This window comes from Prionailurus bengalensis, chromosome C2, assembly GCF_016509475.1.
Source record: "Prionailurus bengalensis isolate Pbe53 chromosome C2, Fcat_Pben_1.1_paternal_pri, whole genome shotgun sequence".
Classification (NCBI taxonomy): Eukaryota; Metazoa; Chordata; class Mammalia; order Carnivora; family Felidae; genus Prionailurus; species Prionailurus bengalensis.
This window is the reverse complement of record NC_057350.1, coordinates 137,317,321-137,343,110: the sequence shown is the minus strand read 5'-3', so window position 1 is coordinate 137,343,110 and position 25,790 is coordinate 137,317,321. Positions and strand designations below refer to the sequence as shown.

Below are 25,790 nucleotides of genomic sequence, written 5' to 3'. Positions count from 1 at the left end.
GCAAACTTAAAAATATCCTTCTTTTCTTCCGAGAAATCAAAAATCAACAAAAGCAACCCACCAAAAGAGAAGCTGGGTTTAAACTGCTACATCGAGGACTAATATTTCATATAATGGATAATACTGTGGCAAGAATGTTAAGCCTCTGAGTAAATCAACAGGAAAAACTGTCAAATCATTCTCCCCCTATGGATATGCACGTGTGTGTCTGTGTGAGAGAGAGAGAGAGAGAAAGACGAAGAAATCACAAATAATATGGGGATGAAGTTAATATAATTCTTTGCTAGAGTCAGAGGAGGAGTTCAAATTTATTTTGAGAATATTTATAATGCAAAAAGATAATGCACATCCTTAAAATCTAGAAATAACTTCTGAAGAAACAATAAGGCAATAGGTACTGTGGCTTTGAGAAAATGCTGGAGAAATCTTTTGGGATTCATCTCAGGGTCATTCGCTCTGACAAAACTCAATACATGTAGAAGGAGAAACACTTTTCAGTCTTCAGAGAGGCTCATACTGAAGCGTTCAGGTTGTTGGCATTCAAGCCTTACACGGGTATCTAGATTATAATTTCTAATCATTACGAATCATCATCACTATGATGCAACACTTAACAAACACTTTTAAGGATCTTGCAAAACTCTCGCACCTCCAGTGATTTCATTTAGGTCTTATTTTTCTCCCCTCTCATTTTGCAGTAATCTATGTAATCAATTTTTCATCTCTATCCCTTAGCCCTGTTTCCCACCCCTCGCCACTGGAGGCCTGACTGCATTTTAATCTCATCTGATTATCTGCCTGCAGTTCCCATTAGACCGCTGCTTCTTGAGGGTAGGAATTATCGTCTTGATTTCCAAGCCTAGCTCAGGGTGTGGCACCTAATATGCACTCAATACATATTTATTAAGCGATAAAGCGTATCTTTCTCAATCATAAAGACCACAGAATAGATACACTTGTCATGAATACAAAACAGGCTTTGGGTTGGCAGAATGGCTTCGACGGCAGACCCATGACTACTTAACAATCTGACTTCAGGGAAGCAGGCTCTCTAAACTCCAGCTTCCCCAACTAAAAAAGGAACTAAAAATGCCTTCTCGTTTGTTGAGAGGCTTGAGGAAGATAATTTTATCACATCTGTCATGGTGCCTGGGGTATGATCACTGCTTAACATGCTGAATCCTGTTCACCTGTTTTTGCAGTCTTCCATCATTTTGCCAGAAATAACTAGATTATTCCAAAACGAACTTGCTCTCTAAATTGAAAGATGAGTTGACAATTAATTTTCATCTTATATCATGTATATAACTGAAAATGGACATATGCCAGCGGGGAAATTTGGGCGTTAGAATAAAGTGATCCATTAATGTAGACAGATAATAAAATAAACTGAGGCATCACCATCACTTAGCAAAACCATATGACTCCTGATTGATTCCACTAAAGTGTCTAAACATTTGAAGGATATTTTGACCCACTGTTTGGATTTGACATTCGGTGCCTCTCTCCATCTAGATGCCATCACTGTTTTACCTCATGCTCTTTGCTCCTTGTTGAAAGAAACAAACATATTTTAATTATGCTATCCGGTAAGCATGGTTAGTAGAAATGGAACAAAAGCAGTTGATGACATTTAAACCTGAGCATGTTCAAACTGGCTAGTTCCCAAAACAAAATAACTTGATTGAAAATAAACATTTTTTAGGAACACTGAAGACAGCAAACATTGATTGGGGACAAATTAGACATGGTAGAAATAATGAAAAAAATATAATTCACAATAGCTAAAGCGGCACAAAGTAAAATTGTTATTGACCAATGAATGATGGAAGAATAAAATATTTAAAAAAAAAATTTTTAACGTTTATTTTTGAGAGAGAGAGAGAGAGAGAGAGAGAGAGAATTAGAGTGCAAGCAGGAGAGGCAGAGAGAGAAGGAGACCCAGAATCTCAAGCAGGCTCCGGGCTCTGAGCAGTCAGTGCAGAGGCAGATGCGGGTGCAGGGCTCAAACCCACAAACCGTGAGATCATGACTTGAGCTGAAGTTGAACACTTAACTGACTGAGCCACCCAGGCGCCCCAGGAATAAAATCTTAATAAAAGTTAGTTCTCTAAAACTTGCGTTGAGAAAACTGGACTTGCTAGAAATGTCACAAAAGAAAACTCATTCCGTCTGATGTGGAATTTGAAAAAAACCTGATCGATGAATTAAATCTTTGGTATAAAGTTTACGTAGAAAAGAACTTACCTTGGTAAAAATAATTTCAGTCGAAATTTTCAAAAGGAAATGGAAAGAAATTATTTGACATTGCTGTATAGGTATTTATTAAATTAAATTAAATTTAAATTAAAGTAAATTTAATTTAATTAAAATTAAATTTTAATTTAAAATTAAATTTGTGCCGGAAGTTCTAGCAAGTACCTTCTAGATGAGAATCAGAAATGCTGCTCTTTTAGTGAAAATTTCTGTATTACTAAATATACAGTGGAAATGTGCTTAGGGGTCAAGAAACACAAACAAATATCCACAAGGTTAGTAAAAATGTGAGGTTCAAAATAGTAGGATCAGAACATCTGCCCTCATCAAAATCAATTCAATATTTGGTCAAATAAAGATCTTTTAATTATTTGATTGGTACCTCAATGCAATTATTGACTCATGGAAAATAGAGACTTTCCCTAATATAATTCCATTGAGCTTGCCACCCAAAGATGGAATCTTTCCCTCCCAAAGAATGAAAAGTATTTAATTCACCAATTTTAAAGAATGCAAAATTCTCTAGGTTGGCAGTGGCAGTGAATTGCTGTTTGTCCCCCTCCCCCCTCTCTCTGTCACACACACACCCAATATGGCCATGACTTTTGTAAAGAATGACTACTGGGGCGCCTGGGTGGCTCAGCTGGTTAAGCTCGGGCTCTTGGTTTTGGCTCAGGCTATGATCTCACGGTTGGTCAGTTCAAGCCCTGCTTTGGGCTCTGTGCTGACAATATGGAGCGTACTTGGGATTCTCTCTCTCCTTCTCTCTCTGTCCCTCCTCCACTCACGCTTGCTCTCTCCCTCTCTCTCAAAATAACTAAATAAACTTAAAAAAAAAAAAGAATGACTACTATAACATGACTTGCTTACACCATTCATCAAACATGTTGTCTACAGAAAAATAGCAGAGTCACATATGTTTAGTTGTTAACAAAATAATACTGGATTATTCATTTAAGAAGATCTGACTCTTCAGAATCCTATTACATCTTATTTTTGGATTTTTGCAAATATATTTGCATTGCTATGGACAAACATTTTCTGTATGAAACATATAAAACACTGTATTGGAGACAGGAATCATGTCTCCTCAGTTATGACATGTCTTTTTTTTAATGTTTATTTATTTTTGAGAGAGAGAGGGAGAGATACTGACAGAAAGGAGTGGGGGAGGGGCAGAAAGAGAGGGAGACAGAATCCGAAGCAGGATCCAGGCTCTTAGTTGTCAGCACAGAGCAGGACGCAGGGCTCGAACCCATGAGCTGTGAGATCATGACCTGAACCGAAGTCGGACACTCAACCTACTGAGCCACCCAGGCGCCCCAATTATGATATGTTTTTAAATCATGCTAATTTACTCTTTAAAGTCATTTCATGGGTTATTTCCTAGTGGGTCAGAGTCACCACCTATTCTAAGATATACCATTTCAGCCACAGAATAGCTTTGCAACCTATAAACCTAAAGCAATATATTTTAAAAATTAATGGGATTAGCTAGCACTAAAAACATGATTTTATGAGCAAATGATAAAATTAGAAATACCACCCTTCTGTGCATCACACTCAAAAAAGCCAACCTTGACAGAATTCCATTTCAGGCTAGAAATTCTGCTAAAAATAAGCTTGTAATCTCTGACCATCAGCAGCAGATTTTCAGTAAAGACTGCAGGCAGTTTGGGTGCTGGCTTCAACATTGAAAATCAAGTACATGAAGTTCCTTGAGAATAAAATCACCTGCCATGGTCATGACCTTAATAAAATATCATGTGTCAATAATAGAAATAATGGTAGCTGAAACAACAGCAGTAGCCAGGGCAGCCAACAGCCATTCACACGAACTGAGCATTCCATACTTACTTTATATCATTTAATCTTCATTATAACCTGGTGAAATAGCTAATTCTCTTTCTGTTTTACACTTGAGGAGATAGTGCTTTAGACAGGTAAGTGACATACGCAAACCAACACAGACAATGACTAGAGGATCCCGGTTTTGAAGTCTGAATCTAGAACTTACGATCTTTTTTTTTTTTTTTTTTAAGTAGGCTTCAACCCCAACAGTGCGGAGCCCAACAAGTGGTGTGAACTCGCGACCCTGAGATCAAGACCTGAACTAAGATCAATACGCTTAACCGACTGGACCACCTAGGTGCCCCTAGAACTCACATTCTTAAAAAGCATCATATAACATCTTATCCTTTGGCATCAAATAAAGGTTCACAGGAAGCTGTCCAGCCAAAGGTTAATTTTCACTGTCTTCAAAAGAGAAAATGGATATAGATTTTGAAAGCTGCATAAAGCTTGATGGACATTAACTTTTCTTTCTGTCTTTAGTATTTCAATGGAGTGAATCTTCTGGTATCCAATCTCTGCCAGTCTAAATTTTTGTGTAGAGGACAGGGGCATGGACAAATATACAGGGAAACAAATCTACCACTTGTACAGAGACTTCATAAATCATTTCTATCTTGAACAGGGTTCTGGTCTCTGAGTTTCCGAGGAATTAAATTTAGGATTTGTCTTTTTTCCTGACTAATGTCAGTGGAAAAAAACAAAACCAATAGATTCCTATCCAAGTAAACGACATGTCAGCAAGGAGGTTTTAACAGTAGCCTCTGTAGGGTCTTAGACTACGAAGCACATTTTAATTATTTTTTCTGTTTGTGGCTAGTTAGAGAAACCCTAACTACAAAGCAAACACCCACACATACACGCGTGACAAGAAAGGAGAAAAGAGGTATACACATTTTTATACCAGATGTCTAATTGGTTTAGATAAAATGTTTAGTTATCTCTTATGTCCTATCGTGTATCTCTAACTCACAGTCATGTTTGTTAAAATCTCAAATGGAACTAGTGCTTAGTGGAAATTCTTTATAGATTCAATACCACTTTATAAAAATAATCACACAATTAGGATACCCAACAGAAGGAAACTTTTCATTAGTGCAAGCGTATAAAGCATGAGACCAATCTCCTAAAAATAGCGTGTGTATTCCCTTTCATGCAAATAAATGTACAGCTGGACCAAACAGTTTGGCAAACATCACAAAGAGTATTGTCTGCATTTCTCCCTTTTGAGTTTGGAATACAATTCCTAAAATGGTCTATCAATCAGGTCACACCTTCTCTGGTCTCTTCTGTCTTAGAGATCCCATCTGTACATCGTGGCCAAGACTCCAACCCATTATTTTGGTCTTATCTCTCTTTTTACTCACTGTGTGTCTGAAAAAGCAAATCGGTGACCTATGGACTGGATCGGGTCCACATTTATTTGCACTATGCTTACCCTGTGCTTTTCAAGTTCTGAATCATTTGCCAGTGTTTAAATGCCAAAAAATCCCCACTCCCAAATTCTCTGGAAAAATCAGATATTGGAGCTGGAGTTTGCTCATGGCTGATTCTTTCACATAGGCCTTGCATTCTCCACCTTTTTCAGAATTTAATTTCAGTAACCTTTAGTTTAGTACCTGGCCTTCTTCACCCATGTATTCTATGCTCCATTCTGTTGTTGGCATTTTATTTTATTCAAGAATGTTCTACCCCGCACAAACTCATCCACGAACTGTTCCTCAAATGCATTGCGAGATTTCATACTTCCATGAATTTATTCACGCTATGCCTCTCACCTAAATGTTCTCTAAATGTTCCCCACCAAAATAGTCTTCACCTTTTGAAGCCCACCTCCAATGCCATCTTCACAGAGACTCAGTTAAAATTACTTCTACTTCTTTCTAAAGTTTTTGCCTGTGCAAATGTACAACAAACCAGCATTTAAAAAAAATAATTTTTGTGTAGTTTTGTGTCTACCTCTTGACTTTCTAAGAGAGTACGCTCCTATCAGGCAGGGCTTCTAATTTCCAATTCTTTGTATTGCTTGCAGCTCATAGCATTGTCCTTCTTTGGGCCTCAACAAATATTTATATTTTATAGTAAATACTGAAAACCTCATAGAGTTTAAATGCAACAATCTCCAAGACTCAGTTCTTTTTCTATCCTATTTTTCTCTGTATCTATAGTGTCTTAGGAAAATAATCAGCAGTACATTAAACTGTCAACTATTCCAAAAGAATATGATTAATATAGTAGCTAGAAAGAAATAATTCTATATTAAGCACATTTGATCATGTCTTCTCTAGACAGCAGCATAATTTACTTTCCCAGTAACTGAACAATTCTGTCTGAAGGATTGGAGATTTGAAGGCTTATGTTTAAATGATTTTCCCCTATAAAGGCATTATAAGTAGGAATAGGGTCTTCAGCAATTAACCTTATTCAATTGGCTTCTTAGGGTTAGATTACAACTGTTCTTATACTTCAAAGAAAACATTCAATGAAATCACGCTGGCATTGAGGTTAGATTCTTTGGGGCAGAAATTGATACGATAGTTCTGGTAAGATTATGAACTCGGCTAATGTGTAAGCCTTTCTGATATAAACACCCAGAAATGCTGGTAATATATATATTCTTCCAGAAGGAGAAGTGACATCTCCATATGCAAAAATGAGGAGAAGCAAATTTGAAAGCTGACAGGGAGAGAGGGATAGGCAGCCTAGCCAGAGGTACTGATGTCAGTGGGTTTGAGTTTCATACCCATGCGGGCCCAGGAGAGAACACTTAAATCCTACAAACGCTGGAACTGCCACCTGGCATACAACCTTGGCGCGTGCATGGAAAATGGTAGAAATAATTTACCCAACAGTTTATAGGAATGACAAGGAAGTTTGAGTCTGAAAAAAGTAGTCTCTTGAGAGAAACTTTTAAAATTCAGACTTGTGCCTTGCATACATTTGTGTCTGAACATACACTAGCCATGAGGTGCCTTGAATGTAAGAAATTTTTAAGCATTTGATCCTAGGGCAAGAGATAATCTTACTGTCCTTGGCAAAAGCAAACAAAATAACAACCAAAATTCTGTATATTCCCATACCTCAATCTGTACAGAATTTCTACAGAAAGAAGCCCTATGGAAGATGAGCTGACAATAAAAATGAAAAAAAATTACATGAGAAAATAGTTCACCTTTTGCAAGAATTAGGTGATAAGAAAACTAACACACAATGGATGTGAATTAATTAAATAAAGATGGGGGGCAGTGGGCCTGGGTGGCTCAGTTGGTTAAGCATCTGGAGGACTCTTGGTTTTGGCTCAGGTCATGATCTTGTGGTTCATGACCTCAAGTCCTGTATCAGGCTCCATGCTGAGAGTGTGGAGCCTGCTTGGGATTCTCTCTCTCCCTCTCTCTCTGCCTCTCCTCTGCTCGTGCTCTTTCTCAAAATAAATCAACTTTAAAATTAAATTAAAATAAAATAAAATAAAATAAAGATGGGGAAATACAATTAAGATAATATATTTAAAATGCATAAATTCAATTCAGAAGTTTGATCTAATGGACATAAAATAACGAACCAGGAACTATTAAAAGGAAAATAGACACCGTGGAAAATGAACAGAGATCTGAAAGAGCACCAAATAAAATTTCTGTGTATATTTGATAGAAAATAGTTAATAAAGATTTATAATATATGTATAATTAAATTCAGAATCTTGACCTAGTTGACATATATAAAACCTCGGAAAATTATATGCAAAAAAACACATGCATGTTCTATCCAAACACACAAAAAATATATTCAAATTGAGCTTCAGCAAATACTGAACAATCAGTGTCATAGACACCACATTCTGTGGCAATGAATGCATGTAATTTGAAATCAATAACACTTAACTTCAGAGGTCACATATACAGTGGATAATAATTTTTAAAGACTTTAACACTTCAAAATATAGAGCATCAAATAAGTTATTTAGGAAAGAAGAGAACTGGCAAATTAATAAGCTAAGTGTCTCATTCCCAAAGAGGAGACTGTAGTAGCCAAAAAAGAAAAAAAAAAAAAAGTGGGGGGGGGAGACAATATGTTCTACTTTACTTACTGAGGGAAATGGAAATTGGAACAAGACACTACTTCTAACCCTCCACTCCTCCCTGCCCCCAAGTTTTCTCAAATTTAAAACCATTGGTAATAATTGTTGGTGAAGATCTGGGGAAAGAACACAAATATCACCACTACCAAATAAGATAATGGAAAAATGTATTATTACTAACACCCACCACTACCTGCTCCTTAATTATCTGCTATTATTACTACTACTGCTTCTACTATTACTACTATGACTTCTATTTGTGTTTATTTATATGGAAGCTAACAAGATGAAGTAATACACTGTTTTACTAATACACTTGGGTAGTAAAAAATAGCATCTAAGAAAAGCTTATGCATCCACTTTAGTAAGGAGGGAGCAGACGGGAGTTAGGGGGTCATGGGGTTTTGGCTTTATCTGTAATATTGTATTATTTTAAAAATACAAGTGAAGCAAATATGGTAAAAGATTAAAGGTATAATTTCCAGTGGTGTCTACGACATTTGTTCTAAATTTTTTGGATGTTAAAAAGTATTTTATTTAAAAAAGAAATTTCCAGGACACCTCAAACTTTTCAAGCTTTGGTTTCTCTTTTGTGAATGGGGTTGAAAATATCTGCCTCATGAAAATGCAACAAAAAATCGGATGAGATAACGTACACAAATATATTAAGCACTGGACCATGTGTGTAGTTTGTACTAAATAAATGTAAGCTAGATATTAATTTGATGTCAGTCAAGTTTTAAAAAAAAATGTAAAGAAAAAACATTTACAAATAATTCCACTACTTACTGAATGTATTTCTAGTCCATGTGTGCGTATTTCACTTTTTACCCCAAACAGGAATCGTATAATACATAGAAATCTGTATCCTGAGTTCTTCACTTGAAATAACCTGACCTTTTCCCCAGGTTACTATATTTTCATTAAAACCAGGTTTACTAGTCTATTATTTCTTACATTCACGTTTTCTCCATACTTCCTTTTTTCCTGTCTTTTTCTGCAGGTTCCATGGTGTGTGTGATTTATAAGGTATGCGTACTATTTTCAGTTCTATTTGCAGGTGGCATTTAATTTTTCAGAAGCCCATCTCAGCTGTACTTTTCTGCTTAAGGGTTAATATCGGCAATTTGCCATTGTAGTACCTCCTTTCTCTCTAAGATGGGAAACTTTCTCCTAATCTTGGATGAAACAGAAAAGCCACTGAGCCTGGCAGAGCTGCATCCTGCTTTAAAGCGATGTGTGCACACCAACTCCTCCATCTCCTTACAGACCTGCGCTCTCAGAATCAGAGGGCAAAGTATGAGTGTGGAAAGAGGGGCTTCCTTGTGTAGGTCTCTCAAGAAGCTCACGTGGCCTGCGGGTTTTGTTTTAAAATCCAAACCTATTTATGTGTCAGTTAGTGGAAATTCTTCCTGTTTCTTGTACTAGGGCATCAGTGGTTGACCCTAACTTTCAGTGATGGTTAAGATGTTTAAGATGTCTTTATCTTGGTCTTCACATAAAAGTTACTGGGAAGACGGGAGAGTCCTCAGCAAGGGTTGCTATTCAGAACTGTTATCCGGATCCAATCGTCTTAAATTTATTTATTTATTTATTTATTTACTTACTTACTTACTGGGGAGGGGCAGAGAGAGGGATAACGAGAATCCTAAGCATGGAGTTCAGCATAGGGGCTCGATCTCACAACTGTGAGATCATGACATGAGCCAAAATCAAGAGTCAGATGCTCAACCAACTGAGCTACCCAGGTGCCTGCCCCTCAATCTTCTCAAATTTAGTGATGAGGGCAACCTAAAGACAGGTAAAAAAAAATACTAATTTAAGGAAAATACTGACAACCTGATTCTTTTCCATTGAAATCACAGGTTATTTTCTTTTTTTTTTTTTTATTTATTTTTGGGACAGAGAGAGACAGAGCATGAATGGGGGAGGGGCAGAGACAGAGAGGGAGACACAGAATCGGAAACAGGCTCCAGGCTCTGAGCCATCAGCCCAGAGCCCGGCGCGGGGCTCGAACTCACGGGCGGCGAGATTGTGACCTGGCTGAAGTCGGACGCTTAACCGACTGCGCCACCCAGGCGCCCCCAGGTTATTTTCTATTACTCCTTAAAAATACTCTCTTTACCCTTCAGCTCTGGAAATGCAAAAATATTATACGTGGACTTGAGGAAAGGAATATATAGACTAAAATGTAATTTCAAAAACACACACATCAGGTCAACCCTACTGTCTCTTTGGAGCAAGGGCTAGAAACCACAAAAACCAGTTCACATATTTTTGGAAGTAGAAATATGTATTTCTATCTTCAGAAATACCTTAGAGTAGAAAAATCTCCATCGAAAGTCTTTCGTATCCCTCTTCTTTGCATAAAAAAGAAGTAAGCTGATGTTCTGAAGATTTTGGAGATCACCTGTTCTGACCATCTCATTTTACCAAGAAGAAATATGAAGACTGGAGCCCAGACTGGACTCTTAATTTCATGACTCCCAGTCCACTCTTCTTCCCAGTACATTATGAGAAGCAAGCAACTAAGTAAAATTAGAGGTTTAGAATATTTCTCTCTCGGGCTCCTCCTTCCACTAACATCCTGTGATCTATGAACCAAGGTTGGCTGGAATGAAATAGTTACTCCACTGGAGCCAACGCCATTGTGTAAGGCTGCTGAGTGCAGGGGTTACGAGAAATGCTGGTCGGTGTTAGAGCCTGTATTGAGAAGGGCCTCACCAGCTGGGCTAATCAGAACGCCGTCCAAATGACCCAAGTTGTAAGATATTAGGAAGTTAGCTTCGCATCTGACTATCCCTTAGAGATTAAGTCAGAAATGAAATTTTGAACCCTCTAATCACAACCTATTTATGTATCCAATCTAGACAGCGGTAGTGCTTTCTCTCAATTTAAGAAATCATTACATTTCTGTAAAGTTGCACGTAAAGTGAAATTGTTTATTGAGTTTGTCTGCATCACAAAACTGACAGTGCGTGGCTGTGGCTAAACTTCTCCAATGGTTAAGAACCTTCAGAAGAAACGGATTAAAGGAGAGGATTGTTGCAGCATGTATATTATTGTACAAAATACAATTACACTCAAATGGTACAAAACCTGGAAAGAACAGAAAGATGAAAAAATGTTCTACTAACGAGTTAGGGCAGCTCTGACTGAGTCTCATGAACGGTGAAAGATAGGTCAACAGACTGAGGTATTATTTCTTCAACACACCCAAGTTGCAGGTGCAAGGCAGTTTTCTTAAAGGAATTGTAACTAAATCTTCTCCAAGTTGAAAACAATCTTAGAGATTATCTAGCACTGGGGCATTTTCGTTTGTTTTGTTTATCAGCTACCCATGGGAAAGCATCATGGAATATACAGACTATAACTTTATGCAATCTACTTATATGCAGGTATGAATTTATGATCAGAGAGCTATAGCTTCCATTCACTTTCCAAAAGGGTTTATGACTCAAAAGAATTGAGACTTGCTAAGAAGCAGTTTTGTATTTCATTTCCGCAGAGGTAATTGGGACAGATATGGTTTGATAAAATTCATAGGTCATACAGTTAATTAGCAGCAGGGCTGTGGTTAGAACAGAGGATCCCAACTTTCAAGTTAAGAATTGTTCCATTATACCACATTCTTTTACAAAATATATTTCTGAGGGCCATAATTTAAAGTTTGGTGTGACTTTGTAAACTGTCACATATCAATAATAACATATATTAGTAATCTATAAAATATATCTTTTCTGTAACATCTAGTGAAGTTAGAGTATTTAATAAAATAGATAATTTTTCTCAAATCAAGTGTCCAAAAAGAGTATAGGCATTAGGTAAGTCGGGGAGAAATTTATTATCTCTTTAGATAATATGATTATCTTCCTAAAAACTCAAATTAATTAAAACTTAGATACATATTGACATATCTATACAATATTATTTCCAAGTCACTAGATTTTATTATACCAATAATAACTGGAACAAAATTAATTGAAAATGGAACCCACCCACATAAGCGCAAAAATGTAAAATAGTTAGAAATAAACTTAATAAGAAATATGTGCAACTCCTATGAAGGAAACTACCAGGTTTCTTAGTTATGTAAGAAAAATTTTTTAAGTAAATGGAGATTGAGTACCCTACCTTGGATGACAAAAACATCTCTAAAAGCATTACTTTCCCTAAATTAATTTGTGAAATTAACTCCAATTAAAATGCCATTTGGATTTTTTGGAAGGGGGATTTTTTCTAATATTGATCTAAATGAGTAAATGAGCCAAAGTGGCCTCATTCTACTTGCTGTACCAAAATTTAAACAGCACAATAATTCAATTCTACAATACTGGTATAAAATTAGACTGTCAACGAAAGAAAAATGAAACCTAGTAACAGCCATAAGTATGCATAATAATTGAGTATGATTAAATGCCAAATTTAATTAGTGTGAATAAATGAATTATTCAATAAATAATACTGAGAAACTATTTGGACACTTCGAATATACATACATACAAAACAAAAAGGAAAAGAAAAAAGAAAAGAAAAGGCAAGATCAGATGCAAGCCTCAATCCGCTATATTAAACTCCCCCCGATCACCTTTCTTTTCTTTAGATGCTCACATTACCTTTTGGGCTACCCTAAAATTCGTGGCTCCAACTTTGAACTAATTTAAGAACAGAAACATCTGGGACTGGGGGAGCCAGAAACACATTACTGTCCCTGATCTTAACAACCACACAACTCAGAAAAGCGCTAGAGGCTAGAAAGGAAGAAGTCAGAGGTAGGGATATTTCCAGTGATTAAGTTATAGGCTCCTTTGGTAGGAGCTTAGAAAGTCAATGAGTGGTCAGCAAAGCATCACCTCAAAACAAAGGCTCCTTTGAGAAAATACTCAAAGGAGATTCCCTCTTCCAAAGTCTAGGTCCAGGGTAGGGCTCAAGCTAGTCGAGAACCAAGCATATTCCTCCAGGACTGAGAGGCCAAAATGGGACTAGGAAGCAGCTCATTGGAGGGTTTCAGATCCAATGAGAGCTATAAGCAGTACCAACCCAAATTTATCTCCAGCTAGAAAATAGAAGCATGTTTGAACCATTTACTAATTCAGGAAACCCAGAAAAAGAATCAGGATAGGGAAAGAAAAAGAGTTGAAATGATTAGCCATCTCTGGTATTCCTGTAAGAGTGAAACCATTGCTTATCATAGTCTTATTGTAAGAACTCAAAAATGTATTAAGAACTGACTTATTCACTGCCACAGCACACGAATTTCAAGACCCTAAATGAGGAATATGGCCTCTAATACCTACATATTTGAACAGATATGTAATATTGTGATTTATAATAATAAATATGTATTTGGAGAATTTTGTTCTTTAATTGTATACCTGATGAGATGCTATAAGGAAAGACAGACCTGGTGTACCTTATTTCCAAACACTGAATAAAGACTGACTTCAGAACTTCTTCCTCTTTCAATCAGAGTGCGATGATCTACTGATAGGAGACAGAAGCCCTTGTTTGTGGTCTACTCATTTATTCCTGCATTTACCCAAATATATGTATTACGCATGGGTTCTCTAGATACCCACACCAAGACCAGTATCGTGGGAAGAACACAAAGACAAGAGTTTGTGACATAGACTATGTGCATAATGTCTCTCTGGAAAGAGGGAGACATACATTTATACATATATACATATGCATATATGCATGTATGTGTGTTTATGTGTATGTTACTAACGCAATGACCTGTCATAATTCTACCGCACTTTTCAGTTTGCAAACTCTTTTTATGTACGTTAGTTTTCTTGAGCTCACCCACCTGATGAGGGATAGAAGCAGAAAAATGTTCAGCTTTAGCCCGGAAAGCTGGCCTATAGCCTGCATAGTTTTGATAAGGATCAGTGCTGGTTGCTACATTTGTTTTTTGTTTTAGTTTATTTATTTATTTTTGACAGCGAGCGAGATTGAGTGGGAAAGGAGCACAGAGGGAAACAGAGAACCCAAAGCAGGCTTCGCGCTGTGGCGCTGAGCCCCGACATGGACGTGGGCCTCAAACTCAGGACGAACTGTGAGATCATGACCTGAGCCGAAGTTGGAAGCTTAACTGACTGAGCCACCCAGGTGCCCGTGAGTGCTACCTTCTTAAAGGTCCCTTGACTGCTTGTACATCTCACGTATAGTTAATACTGAGCTGAATGATAAGCACCAAACCACTCTGAAGAAAGTAGTTTTACAAGAAGAAATTCAAAGAAACATTTATGATCTAATACTCCCTGAATTTCCCCTCCCCTTTGAGCACTAAGCGTATAATCACCAGCCTCATACAGCAGAAGTGCAGCTCTTTCTGTCTACGGGTCCTGTTCCCGGGCTACTTAAATAAACTAACTTGCACTGGAAAATGTCTCATTGTTGACCATTGTGCTCAACGATCCCACACACAACTAACTCTCTGAAGTAGGTATTTTGTATTATTTCCATTTTATAGATGAGGAGAATTTCTCATTCTTGTAGATTTACTGTGAAATGACACATGAGGTATCCCATATTTTTAAAAAGATGAAAATCATTATTATTCCTCCTCCTATGACAGAGTTTAGTAACTTTGACTAAGGTGTATTTTTTTTAAGCTCTGAATTCACAGAATGTTAACAGAATATTAATAATGCGTAGTACAAAAAGGAAGGGTTATGAGGTAAAATAAATTTATGCAACATTTGGGTTAAATAAAGTTTAATCGGTTTCTCTGGGATTTTTCTGAGTTCATTCTGTGCTAATTGACCTTGTCAGTCCTTCAGAATGGGATGGAGTGGCTTCATGTCTCAAATTTTATGACAATAGAACCATTTATTGCTCAGAGTATATGGTCTGACCTGTGAACGTATTTGGAAACTCTGGTACGAGCATATGCTGAGTATATTTCAGCTTCAGCATTTTCTAACTGCGAAGTGTGTCCTCTTACTGAGAAACCCTGGCAACCTGAAGTCATATTAACCCCCAGTCGGTCACCTGAAACCCAGAGGTTCCCTATCAAAGGATTGAGAACATTATGCAATTAAAATCTAATTTTGTGCCGCTTGCTCTCTAAATACCCAAATATTTTTAAACACACAAGGTCAGACTGCAGAGATCATTTGACTTCAGAATTGGACATTCTTTATTTCCTCAATTTTCATAAGCATGATTTACCATTAGACTTAGAAAATACGAGGGAAATCTGAATTTTAGGAATAAACTACTGTAACATTGTGTGTCAACTATACTCAAAAAAAAAAAAAGAATAAACCTTTTGCTCTTTATGGCAAAAAAGTAAATTAATTTTTTTTTAATTTTTTTTTTCAACGTTTATTTTATTTTTGGGACAGAGAGAGACAGAGCATGAACGGGGGAGGGGCAGAGAGAGAGGGAGACACAGAATCGGAAATAGGCTCCAGGCTCTGAGCCATCAGCCCAGAGCCCGACGCGGGGCTCGAACTCACTGACCGTGAGACCGTGACCTGGCTGAAGTCGGATGCTTAACCGACTGCGCCACCCAGGCGCCCCCAAATTTTTTTTTTCAGAAGAGTGAAATCTTGCTCTGAAAACATGAAAGCATTTCTGTCTTCTAGAAACCTTTATCAAAATAGAATAGAGCATTGGCAACGTTTTAAAAACTGATGACATTCAATTTTAGTTTCTCATAACTACTAGTAATATAAATTGTTTCTGATGATATTTAAAACACTGTGTTGTATTGCTTCAGCATTGAGGTTAATTCCTTCTCAATGGACCTCCCTGGTCCATTAGGAATGACCTAGGTCTAAATAAATTCACAGATGTGATGAGGATTGAAAAAGGATAGGAATGTGGAAAAGGACAGAAAGGACTGAGTTGTTACTGGTTTAGGACTGTTTATAAACCAGGGGTATTAAAGTCACAGAAATTCCTGAGACTTTAAAACCTTGCTACTCGATGTGTGGTGGGGAGACCAGCAGCCCAGACTTCACACCTGGGCTAGGTCTCAGGCTCTGCCTTAGACTTACTGAATTAGAATTTGTATTTTATTTCTTTTTTAAAAATGTTTATTTATTTTTGAGAGACAGCATGAGTGGGAGAGGAGCCTAGAAAGAGGGGGGACAGAGGATCTGAAGCAGGCTCTGTGCTGACAGCAGACAGCCCGATGCAGGTTCACGAACTATGAGATCATGACCTGAGCCAAAGTCTGACACTTAACAGACTGAGCCACCCAGGCAGCCCTAGAATCTGTAGTTTAATACAACCCTCAGATGATTTAAGTGTGCATGAAAGTTTAAGATCTTGTGTTTAGGGGCACCTGGGTGGTGGCTCAGTCAGTTAAGCGGCCGACTTCGGCTCAGGTCACGATCTCGCGGTCCGTGAGGTCGAGCCCCGCGTCGGGCTCTGGGCTGACAGCTCAGAGCCTGGAGCCTGTTTCAGATTCTGTGTCTCCCTCTCTCTGACCCTCCCCCGTTCATGCTCTGTCTCTCTCTGTCTCAAAAATAAACAAACGTTAAAAAAAAAAAAGATCCTGTGTTTAAAAACAACAACAACAACAAGCAGCCCGGGTTTCCCTCACCAGGGTCCATTTTAATGTCTGGAAACATTCATTTTAGTAAAGCTTTTTCTCCCCTTTCTCTATTTCATGTATTCCCAAGAACAAGAATCTAGAGATAAGGGTTATCTAAAAAAGTTTTTATAATCCTTTATACAAAACCTGAAAATGTAGAGTTTGTCAATTCTACGCCCTTGAGGAAAAATTGGTATAGTTATTGAAATAACCAGCTCCCGATATCATAAGACCATTTTTTTTTTCCAACTGCATGAGGCTTGGCTTGTAAATTTTAAGCAGTTAATAACCAGAGAGCCTTTCAAATGAATCAGCTTTATGATGTTTCATCCAACAAGGATCAGGAGATTTAGGATTAAAATTGTCAATGAAAATTTGAAAATGATATCTCACTTATCTCACTTAATCCTTTTCTTCCCATTCTAGATTTCGGGGCTTTTATTTTTTTCCTTTTTTTTTGGTCTCTGGTACAGATACACTTTTAGGCATCCACAATGGATAAACGTACTCCAGCCAAAGGATTAAAAGATAAAAAAGCTTCTCCCTATTATAGTATACTCTCATCTCTAACCTTTGTAGCAGACCATCTATTTTCAAGTTCAGCATGTCGTAGCTTTAGAAATAGAGATAGCTTTGAGAAAGAATATGAGGATGCATTTCAGCTACAAATGGGAGCTACTGAGCAAGAAGCAGTCTAGCCGAGGAGGCAGAGCTCGGGAAGCAGGCTGCCCCTGTGATGTTTACATGAGCATCACAGACTGTATTGTAGTAAGCAAGAAGCATTGATAATTACCACATCTCCATTTTTCAGCTAATTCCATTTGACATGACCATGTCTGAGAAGGGTATGATGATTCATTGAAGCGTTTTATTCTAATTAAAAAAAAAAATTTTTTTTTACGTTTATTTATTTTTGAGGGAGAGAGAGACAGAGTGTGAGCCGGGGGAGGGGCAGAGAGAGGGGGAGACACAGAATCCGAAGCAGGCTCCAGGCTCCGAGCTGTCAGCACCGAGCCCGTGGTGGGGCTGGAACACACGAACCGCGAGATCATGACCGGAGTTGAAGTTGGTCGCTTAACCGACTGAACCACCCAGGTGGCCCCACTTAAGTATTTTAATAAATGTTTTTGTAAATCGCACTGTTTGGTTTTAGATGTGAGGGTACGGATGTTATTGTACAAGACATTTTTCTTCTCTCTCTCTTTTTTTTTTTTTTTTTTGGCGGTCTAAAATCTTCCGTGAGGGGGTATACTCCATAGCGCATAGTAATGGAGAGATACAGAGATACACCAGGGTAAGGTGGGGAGGTCCTCCTTACCCCCAGCACTCAGCATTTGAGCATGTGACCTAACCTTGTGGATTGGATTCTCCCTTCAGGGACTGTGGATCAGAAGCAAACAGAAGGTTAGGGTTCTCTCATAGCATCTGCAAAGACAAAAGCATGTCTAGGCCATCTTTGCAACATGTCAGCAGCAGCTGTGCTTCCTGCACTGGGACACGTGGAGCTGCCTTGGATCATGTTCTTTCCAAGTCTTGTACTCTCCCTAACTCTAAGTCTGCAGGTCCTGCTAATGAATTCCTTTTCTGATTTTGCTTGCCTCTAAGAATCACGACTGTGACAGAAATATCGCCTCTTCGTTAGACTTGAATCGTATTGCTATCAACTCTGCATAGCTCATCGATGTAAGTTTGAGCAATGGCTGCAGTCTGAGAACAGCCCCAAGTAAGCAGTAAGAGTGGAGGACGTGGTTATAAATGGTGGTAGTTATCAGCTGCAAGAACCTACTAAGAACCAGACTATGTTACGTATGTCCACTTCAGTAACTCTAAAACTTAAAACCACTGAGGCCAGTACTACCACACCCATTTTACAGATGAGGACACTAAAGTTTCTTGTATAAAAAGTCACTGAGGGGCGCCTGGGTGGCGCAGTCGGTTAAGCGTCCGACTTCAGCCAGGTCACGATCTCGCGGTCCGGGAGTTCGAGCCCCGCGTCAGGCTCTGGGCTGATGGCTCAGAGCCTGGAGCCTGTTTCTGATTCTGTGTCTCCCTCTCTCTCTGCCCCTCCCCTGTTCATGCTCTGTCTCTCTCTGTCCCAAAAATAAATAAACGTTGAAAAAAAAAATTAAAAAAAAAGTCACTGAAATCATCTTGGCCAAAATCACATGCCTAGTATATCCCTGAAGCAAGAATCAAATCCAAATCCTTCTAACTTAAATCAGACTGATTATATTCTATTCTGTATCCTTAATGGAGCTCTTTAAGGACTAATTCAATGTCATTAATTGAACTTTACAACTGATACTTAAAATCATATATCCCTACCTTAATTGGGATGTACATAAATACTCGGGTCTTCTCACACATTTTTGGCTGGGTATTTATTTAAGTCTTCTTATGGTAAATAAGTAAAGACCCCCCCCCCCCCACCAAAGAGATCATTCTGAAATATTTCTTGGCAGCCAAAACAAAACAAAATTTTAATTTAAAAGGCAACTTAGACTCAGTTGTGATAGGTCTCTTTAATGTATTGTTGAATCTTGTCCTTGAAGCACCGTGTCTAAGTTCCATAAAAGTGTTCTTTATCCCAACAAGCTTATAGGGTAGATGTTAAACTTGTCACCTGTATTAGCTTTGAAGGGAAAATCTGTATGTGTGCAATTATGAGGCTATGTGAAAGTTACTAATTTTTCTGAGACTGACTCAAATATAAGGTGTGGGCTTTTTTATTTTGAAGATAGGCAAAAGCACACAATTTGTTGTTCAGCACTACAAAACTACAGCTACACTTTAAGGGCAATACTTTTTAAGCCATTTCTTAATACCCTCCCCATATAAAATCGTAAGTATCACTAGTCACAGCTCATGGTACTTTCTTTATTAGAAGGAACTGTCATAATAAAATGAGAATGATGGCTATAATAGCTACTATTTATTGAGAATTTATTAGGTGCCAGGCACAGTATAAAATGCTTCACATAGATTTCCTAATTTAATACTGGCAATCTTAATGAGGGAGGCACTACTATTATTGCCCTTGTATAGGTACCGAAAGTGAAGCAAGCAGAGCAAAACATCTCCCCCTATTCTCTGGATCACTGCTTCAGAGAATTTTATGCTTCTCTGTGGCCTTAGGATGAAGTCCAAACTCTAAAGCTTAGCACGAATGGTCTATAAAGATCTGGTCCCCGACTACCTGCCTCTTTAGCCTCATCATTTTACTACCCCATTCATCTTTTATGCTGGTTTTTAGTGAACTGTTTCATATAACCACGTTCCTGCTCCCACCCATGCCCGTACCTCAGCATCTACAGAGACAAGACCTACTCATCCCTTCAAACTAGTTCATCTTGGAAAAGCCTTTGCTGATATTCTAGCTAGATCTAGCTGCCTCTCCTCTGTGCATGTTCCAGTTACAGAACTATCACACTGTCATATATCTACTCAACTATTTGTCTCTTTTTCCTACTGGACTTTAAGTTCCATGACATTAAGTATAATATTTGTTTTGGTTTTCTCCAGTGCCTTACCCGGGACCAAGCAAGCATGCAGTGGGCACTCAAATATTTTTCTGAATGCACAACCAAATCTTAAGTGATCACCCTATTCATTCTTCTCTCAATCTCACTGCCTGAAAATATTTGCTACACAGCCATTTCCTATAATTTCATAATATTCAAAAGTATTAGAAGGAGTTCTACATAAGGAGTTAGGGTATCTAGGTTCTTGTCCCATGACGGTCATTTAGTAAATGAATGACCTTGAAGGTTGATTCATTCCACATTCTCCCCCCCCACCCGACATTTGCCATGTTCCAGGAACTATATACCACAGGGACACCACAGTGAACACAACAGACCATACCCTTCCAGAATGGAGCCTGCATAGCCTAGAGCGGGATTTCTCACGAAGTCTAAAATGCCATGAACCAATAAGCCAAACCTCAAATCCCTTAAAATACAGTAAAGAAGCACATAAAAGTAAAAATAACAGCAGGCAAATCAGTTCAAAATCAGCCTCTGGTATAATTAGTCCATGAGTATTAATTCCACCTTCTAAAAATAGATATAGATAAGTGATATTACAATCTTTTAAAAATATTAACTTTGCTTTGATCTGATACAATACCGGAACTCTCTCTAACTCTAAGTAGTAGACCTGCCAAGGACAAAAAGTGGAAAAAATCATTTCAAGGCAATTAACAGTGACTAGAAAGGAAGTTCTATTTTATCCCTTGGGAAGACGAATCTGTTCTATACATCTAATGCTAGTCACAACATAAAGAACGTGTCTCTAATCAAACTTTATTTGTGTGAAGAATTTTTGATTCATGGTAATTGGACCAAAAAAGGTAAAACATAATATTAGTGTACAAATTACATAGTAAGAATAAATGAGCCTAGACTCTCAGCTGCTTCATTAAAAGATTAGGTAGTGAAGGTCATAATTATTTAATTTGTGTCCAAATCTCAGCTGGAGAATGTTTTGAATGAACAATGAGGTAAGTAATTTTAAGGGAAGGGAAAGTCCTTGTAGCCAAGCCTAGAAACTTGATATTGACAGGCAGAGTTAGCATACTCCCTTTCAGATTGTCTTCCAAGAGGTGTTTGGACAGGAAATCTAATTTTCTAAAGATATAGATTCAGTATTCCTTACTATAACTGAGTAAAACATATCAATTCTTTGACAGGCTGTGATCACAAGATGTGCCTCCTGACACATCCTTTTTCTTCAAACTCTCTGACATTGGATAGTTGCTGCTGGTGGTTTATGTGGACACTGAATTATGACAAAAATAAGCACACAATACTGGGTTTGTTCTTCCATTAAAGTCATAAACATGGAAACTGAAATAGACTTTCGAGGTATATGGTGAGGTTTCTCATGCTCTAGGTGAGGAAACTGAGGCCCACAGAGGTGAATGAAATTACTGTAAACCTCGCAATTGGTTAGTGGTAGAGCCATGATAACAGGAGAGTTCTGTGGCCCCAGCCCAACGTTCTTCTCATCACTGTGTTACGTATTATGCTCTCTTTGTGGGTTGACTTCCAGCTCACAAGCTCCCATTCATTACACTGAACCACAGCACCAAGTTTAAGAGTACAAGTGGTAGGGGGCAATACCGAAGTCGTTCAGATGGTTGGCTTCTTTTTCTTGGAAAATCATTACTTCTGTGTGTTTGTGGGAAGAAAAACAACAGCTAGTTGGTACTTCTGTAGCAGAACTGGTGTGCTGGAAAGGACACAAAAAAGCTTTCCTCGTCTAACTAAATTTGAGAGCGTGAATAAGCTGAATTTCCCCATCTGGAGCCTCTCAGACTAGACTAGCCTTACAAATTAATGTGAGTGTATAGGTCTGGGGCCCGAAGGAAATTAGGTCAGGCCCAGAAAGGAATCAGGTGGCTGACCACAAGCAAGAATTTTAATATGGATTCAAAACAAAGGGCAGAGATCTAATGCGGCAATTCACTGAATACCATTAGGACTATATCAGAGCGTGTGATGAGGGAGCCTTCAGGACAAGAAAATAGAAAGGGAAACAATACTAAAGGACAGAAAATGTCTTAATCCAAGTACAATCCAGACTTTGATTCTTCTTTTAATCAACTCTTCTCTTTCCTCACCATGCTGTCTTCTCCTCTCCCTCTCTCCCTCTCTCTCTCATCTCATCTCATATTGTCTTCATGTAGGATATTCTCGCTTTCACTCTGCAGTTCTAGCTCTCCCTTTACTTCATTTCTGAGAATTGAGATCCATAGCAAGGCACAGAAGAAGTACTTTGATAAGGAGAGTAAAACCAGTCTGAGATGAACATTATCAGAACACAGTCCTTGCTTTGGTGTAGTTTAGGGTCAAAATTGAGACGTGTATGTAGGAGCATTTTTAGAAGATTTTAAGGAGAGTCTGTTTTCTTAGCGTCTCCAACTCGTTCTCCAAAGATATACTTTGAAGGCTTTGTATACTGCCATATAGCGAGAGGATGGCATTATGAGAGCCAACCCAGGGATATTCCAGATGCATCCTGCCATTAAGTGCTGGTGTGAAAAGTTAGAGCATTTTTTTCTCTCGGGAATCTCTTGTGGCTTCATCCCTGTGCAAAGGTCTGTGCTTCCAAAAGTTCAAGATTGATTTTTTGGAGAAAAGAAGTGAAGAATTTTCTAGCCAACCAAGAAACAGATTCTTTTGACGAAATGTCAGATTAAGAAAAAAAAGAATTCTACATGGGGTACCATGACAATTCTCTAAAGGCAATGACTGTGAGAATAATGCAGATATTTTTGGATAGAGGGTTATAGCCCTCGGAAGTTTCATTTTCTGTACAGTTCTTGTGGTTAGCATAAATTTAAAAATGTGTTCATGTGCAGAACATTTCAGATTCATTTATGCAGAATTATGTAGCACATGGAAAAGTCTCCCTTAAATTCCCATGTATAATGGGGACACAAAATTCTACAAATTATATTTGTAAACATCCAGTCCCCTCTATCATTACACATTCTCAAAGTATACTAGATATGGAAAGTGTGTTATTATAATACACTCACTCTCTCTCTCACTGCAATGATTGGCCATAGGCCAGTTGCCCAGGGATTCAATGGTATTAGCCCTGCATTGGATACGTCAGATAAGATCACACATTACTTACCTACGCTTCTACAGCCTTGCCGGTCATTTTAAACATTTAGTCCCTTGAAAGCTTAACCCATTACTCTCTCTCTCTCTCTTTCTCTGTCTGTCTCTCTCTCTCTATATGCATACACACACACACACACGCACACACACACACACACACACACACATACATATATATGGACTTTCCAGAAAACTTTCTCAAAAGAAATCACTTGTATCATAGACCCTGTCCCCCCACACCCTTCCCCTCCCAGTCCCTAAAAAATATTAGACAAATCGACAGTCAGAGGACATAATTAGGGAATCATCTTTCACTTCCTCCAAATTCTAGACAAACTTCCTTTTCACTTAAAAATGGAAAATGTGACAAACGTAAGCCCTTACCAACTTCCCACTTCAGAAGGCTGTTGTCTTCCCTCTCCATTTTTCCAATGACATACCAGATACACGCCATCCAGTGTGCAAGGAGTGCAAACATGGACATGAGCAGAGTCAGGACGATTGTGCTGTGCTGGGAATAGCGGTCCAACTTCTGCAGGAGACGCAAGAGACGCAGCAGCCGGACGGTCTTCAGGAGATGCACGAGAGACACCTGCGGGAGGAGAGCGAGCGGCACCGCGTGGCTCATGGGTTCACTCCGCATCATAGCGGTTGCTTTAACTTACAGCCATTCTGGAAAGTTCTTGAAGTCAAGCATAATCATGACTCCAACGCGATGGTCATTTTTATGACCATGCCAATGTCGTTTCTCGACATAATGCTATCAAGAGGTGATAGGATACAGGATGATGAGACAGTTTACTTTCCTTGAATTGGTACTTATTTTCCTTAAGGTTTATCTTTTTTTCTCAACCTATTTGACTGAATATGATTTTGTATATTCTGATACACAACTGAAACACATTATGGCCTCAGGATTGAACATAAGGTGTCTCCACTTCTTACACACATTTTCTTTCAATTCCACGTCCCTTCCTCCATGCAGGAGTGACATCATAACAATAATTTAGACACACTGAACCCTGTGAAGTGGTAATAAAGGTAACTTTTAAAAAAATAGTGATTAGATGTACCAAACTTGAGTAAGATTTACTCACAAATGCCAGTAATACCTCCTGTCTCATGTGCTGCACTCTCTTCTTTGTAACATCATCAACTGACAGAAAAAACTCATGCCTGAAGCATATACTTTCTGAGCTCTCCGTCAAACACACAGGCTGAGGGACCCAAAATCAAATGGAACACCATTTCTGAAAACTCTCCTAGGTCTTGTCTTTGGACACACTAAAACAATACACTTGTGGCCAAGGACTTATTTTCCTGACTTCAGTGCCCAACGGAAACATGTGCACCACTGGTGTCCACAAGAGTGGTCATTGTCACTATTAACAACAGACGTGGTGCCCTAATGCATACTCTTTCACACCCTCGAATAGCCTCAAGGAGCATTCTAAAATAGAAATGGCAAATAAAGTATGACCTCATCCGTAAATAGAGTTTAACAAAGTACTTGACCTTTTCTAATTTGGAGGCGGGAGGAAGGAACTATAAATACAAGGGAAGAAAGTGGTTTGTATGACTATACCTAAGAACAGTATTTGCTCTAAGGACTCAATCATAAACACGGTCGGCATCTTCTGGAAGTTTGCCTTTATAATTATCTGGAGTCAGTTGACATCTAGCTCCTTCCTCCATGATCTATCTCCCCTTCTGTCGAAGAAAATTGTACCTGGAACAGTGCTTGACACATAGTAAGTGCTCCGTAAATACGTGTTAAATGAGAGGATGGTTAATAAATTAAGATGGAAAACGCTCTAAACTCAATATAATAGAAATTCAATAAAAACCCTTTCAATTGTAATCTCACGAATTATTCTATACTGAAATATAATAAAACCATAAGGTCAGCTGAGGAACTTGCCAGCTACCTGTGCTTTGATTTCTTTTTCTCATTCTTCTGTGTCAAATCTTATTTTCTTCCCTTTCACAGCCCAGTCCTCATCTGTCATTTCTCCAGCTGATTGTAAACCAGATGATTTCCTGCCAGGACTTTGCAATATCTGCTTCCTGGCTTAGAAGAATTACTGGGGGTGGAGTTTATTTTGTAGGAGAAGAGTTTGATACATGCATGACAATTTGGTACTTGAAATGAAACCTCAAAAAGTCCCAAAAGGAGGAAGACAAGTTGATTAACATGTATTGAGGTCTTTCTGGGTGTTTGACACTTAGCAAGTATCGTATAGAAATGCTTTTCAGGCTGCTGAGAACCTTGTAGGGATTTTTATGCTTATTTTGCTTATTTTGCCTATTTTGATGTTAATTTCCCCCAAGGAAGTCACTCAGACGGTAAGTGATTAAGACTGGGATTTCTACCTTGCCTTTTTCACTCTGTCATATTTTCTATGTCTCATGCATAACTTTG

The 25,790-nt window shown here is 38.3% G+C and overlaps 1 protein-coding gene across 1 annotated transcript in view; it reads right to left on the bottom strand.

Moving 5' to 3' along the window:
• The window catches only part of KCNH8 (potassium voltage-gated channel subfamily H member 8), a 112,305-nt gene extending 88,294 nt beyond the window's left edge, over positions 1–24,011 (bottom strand). The window contains exon 1 of the mRNA XM_043593316.1: positions 23,753–24,011. Coding sequence (XP_043449251.1) covers positions 23,753–24,011 — 259 coding nt within the window. The remainder of the gene's footprint in view (positions 1–23,752) is intronic.
• Between the last annotated feature and the right edge of the window lie 1,779 nt (positions 24,012–25,790).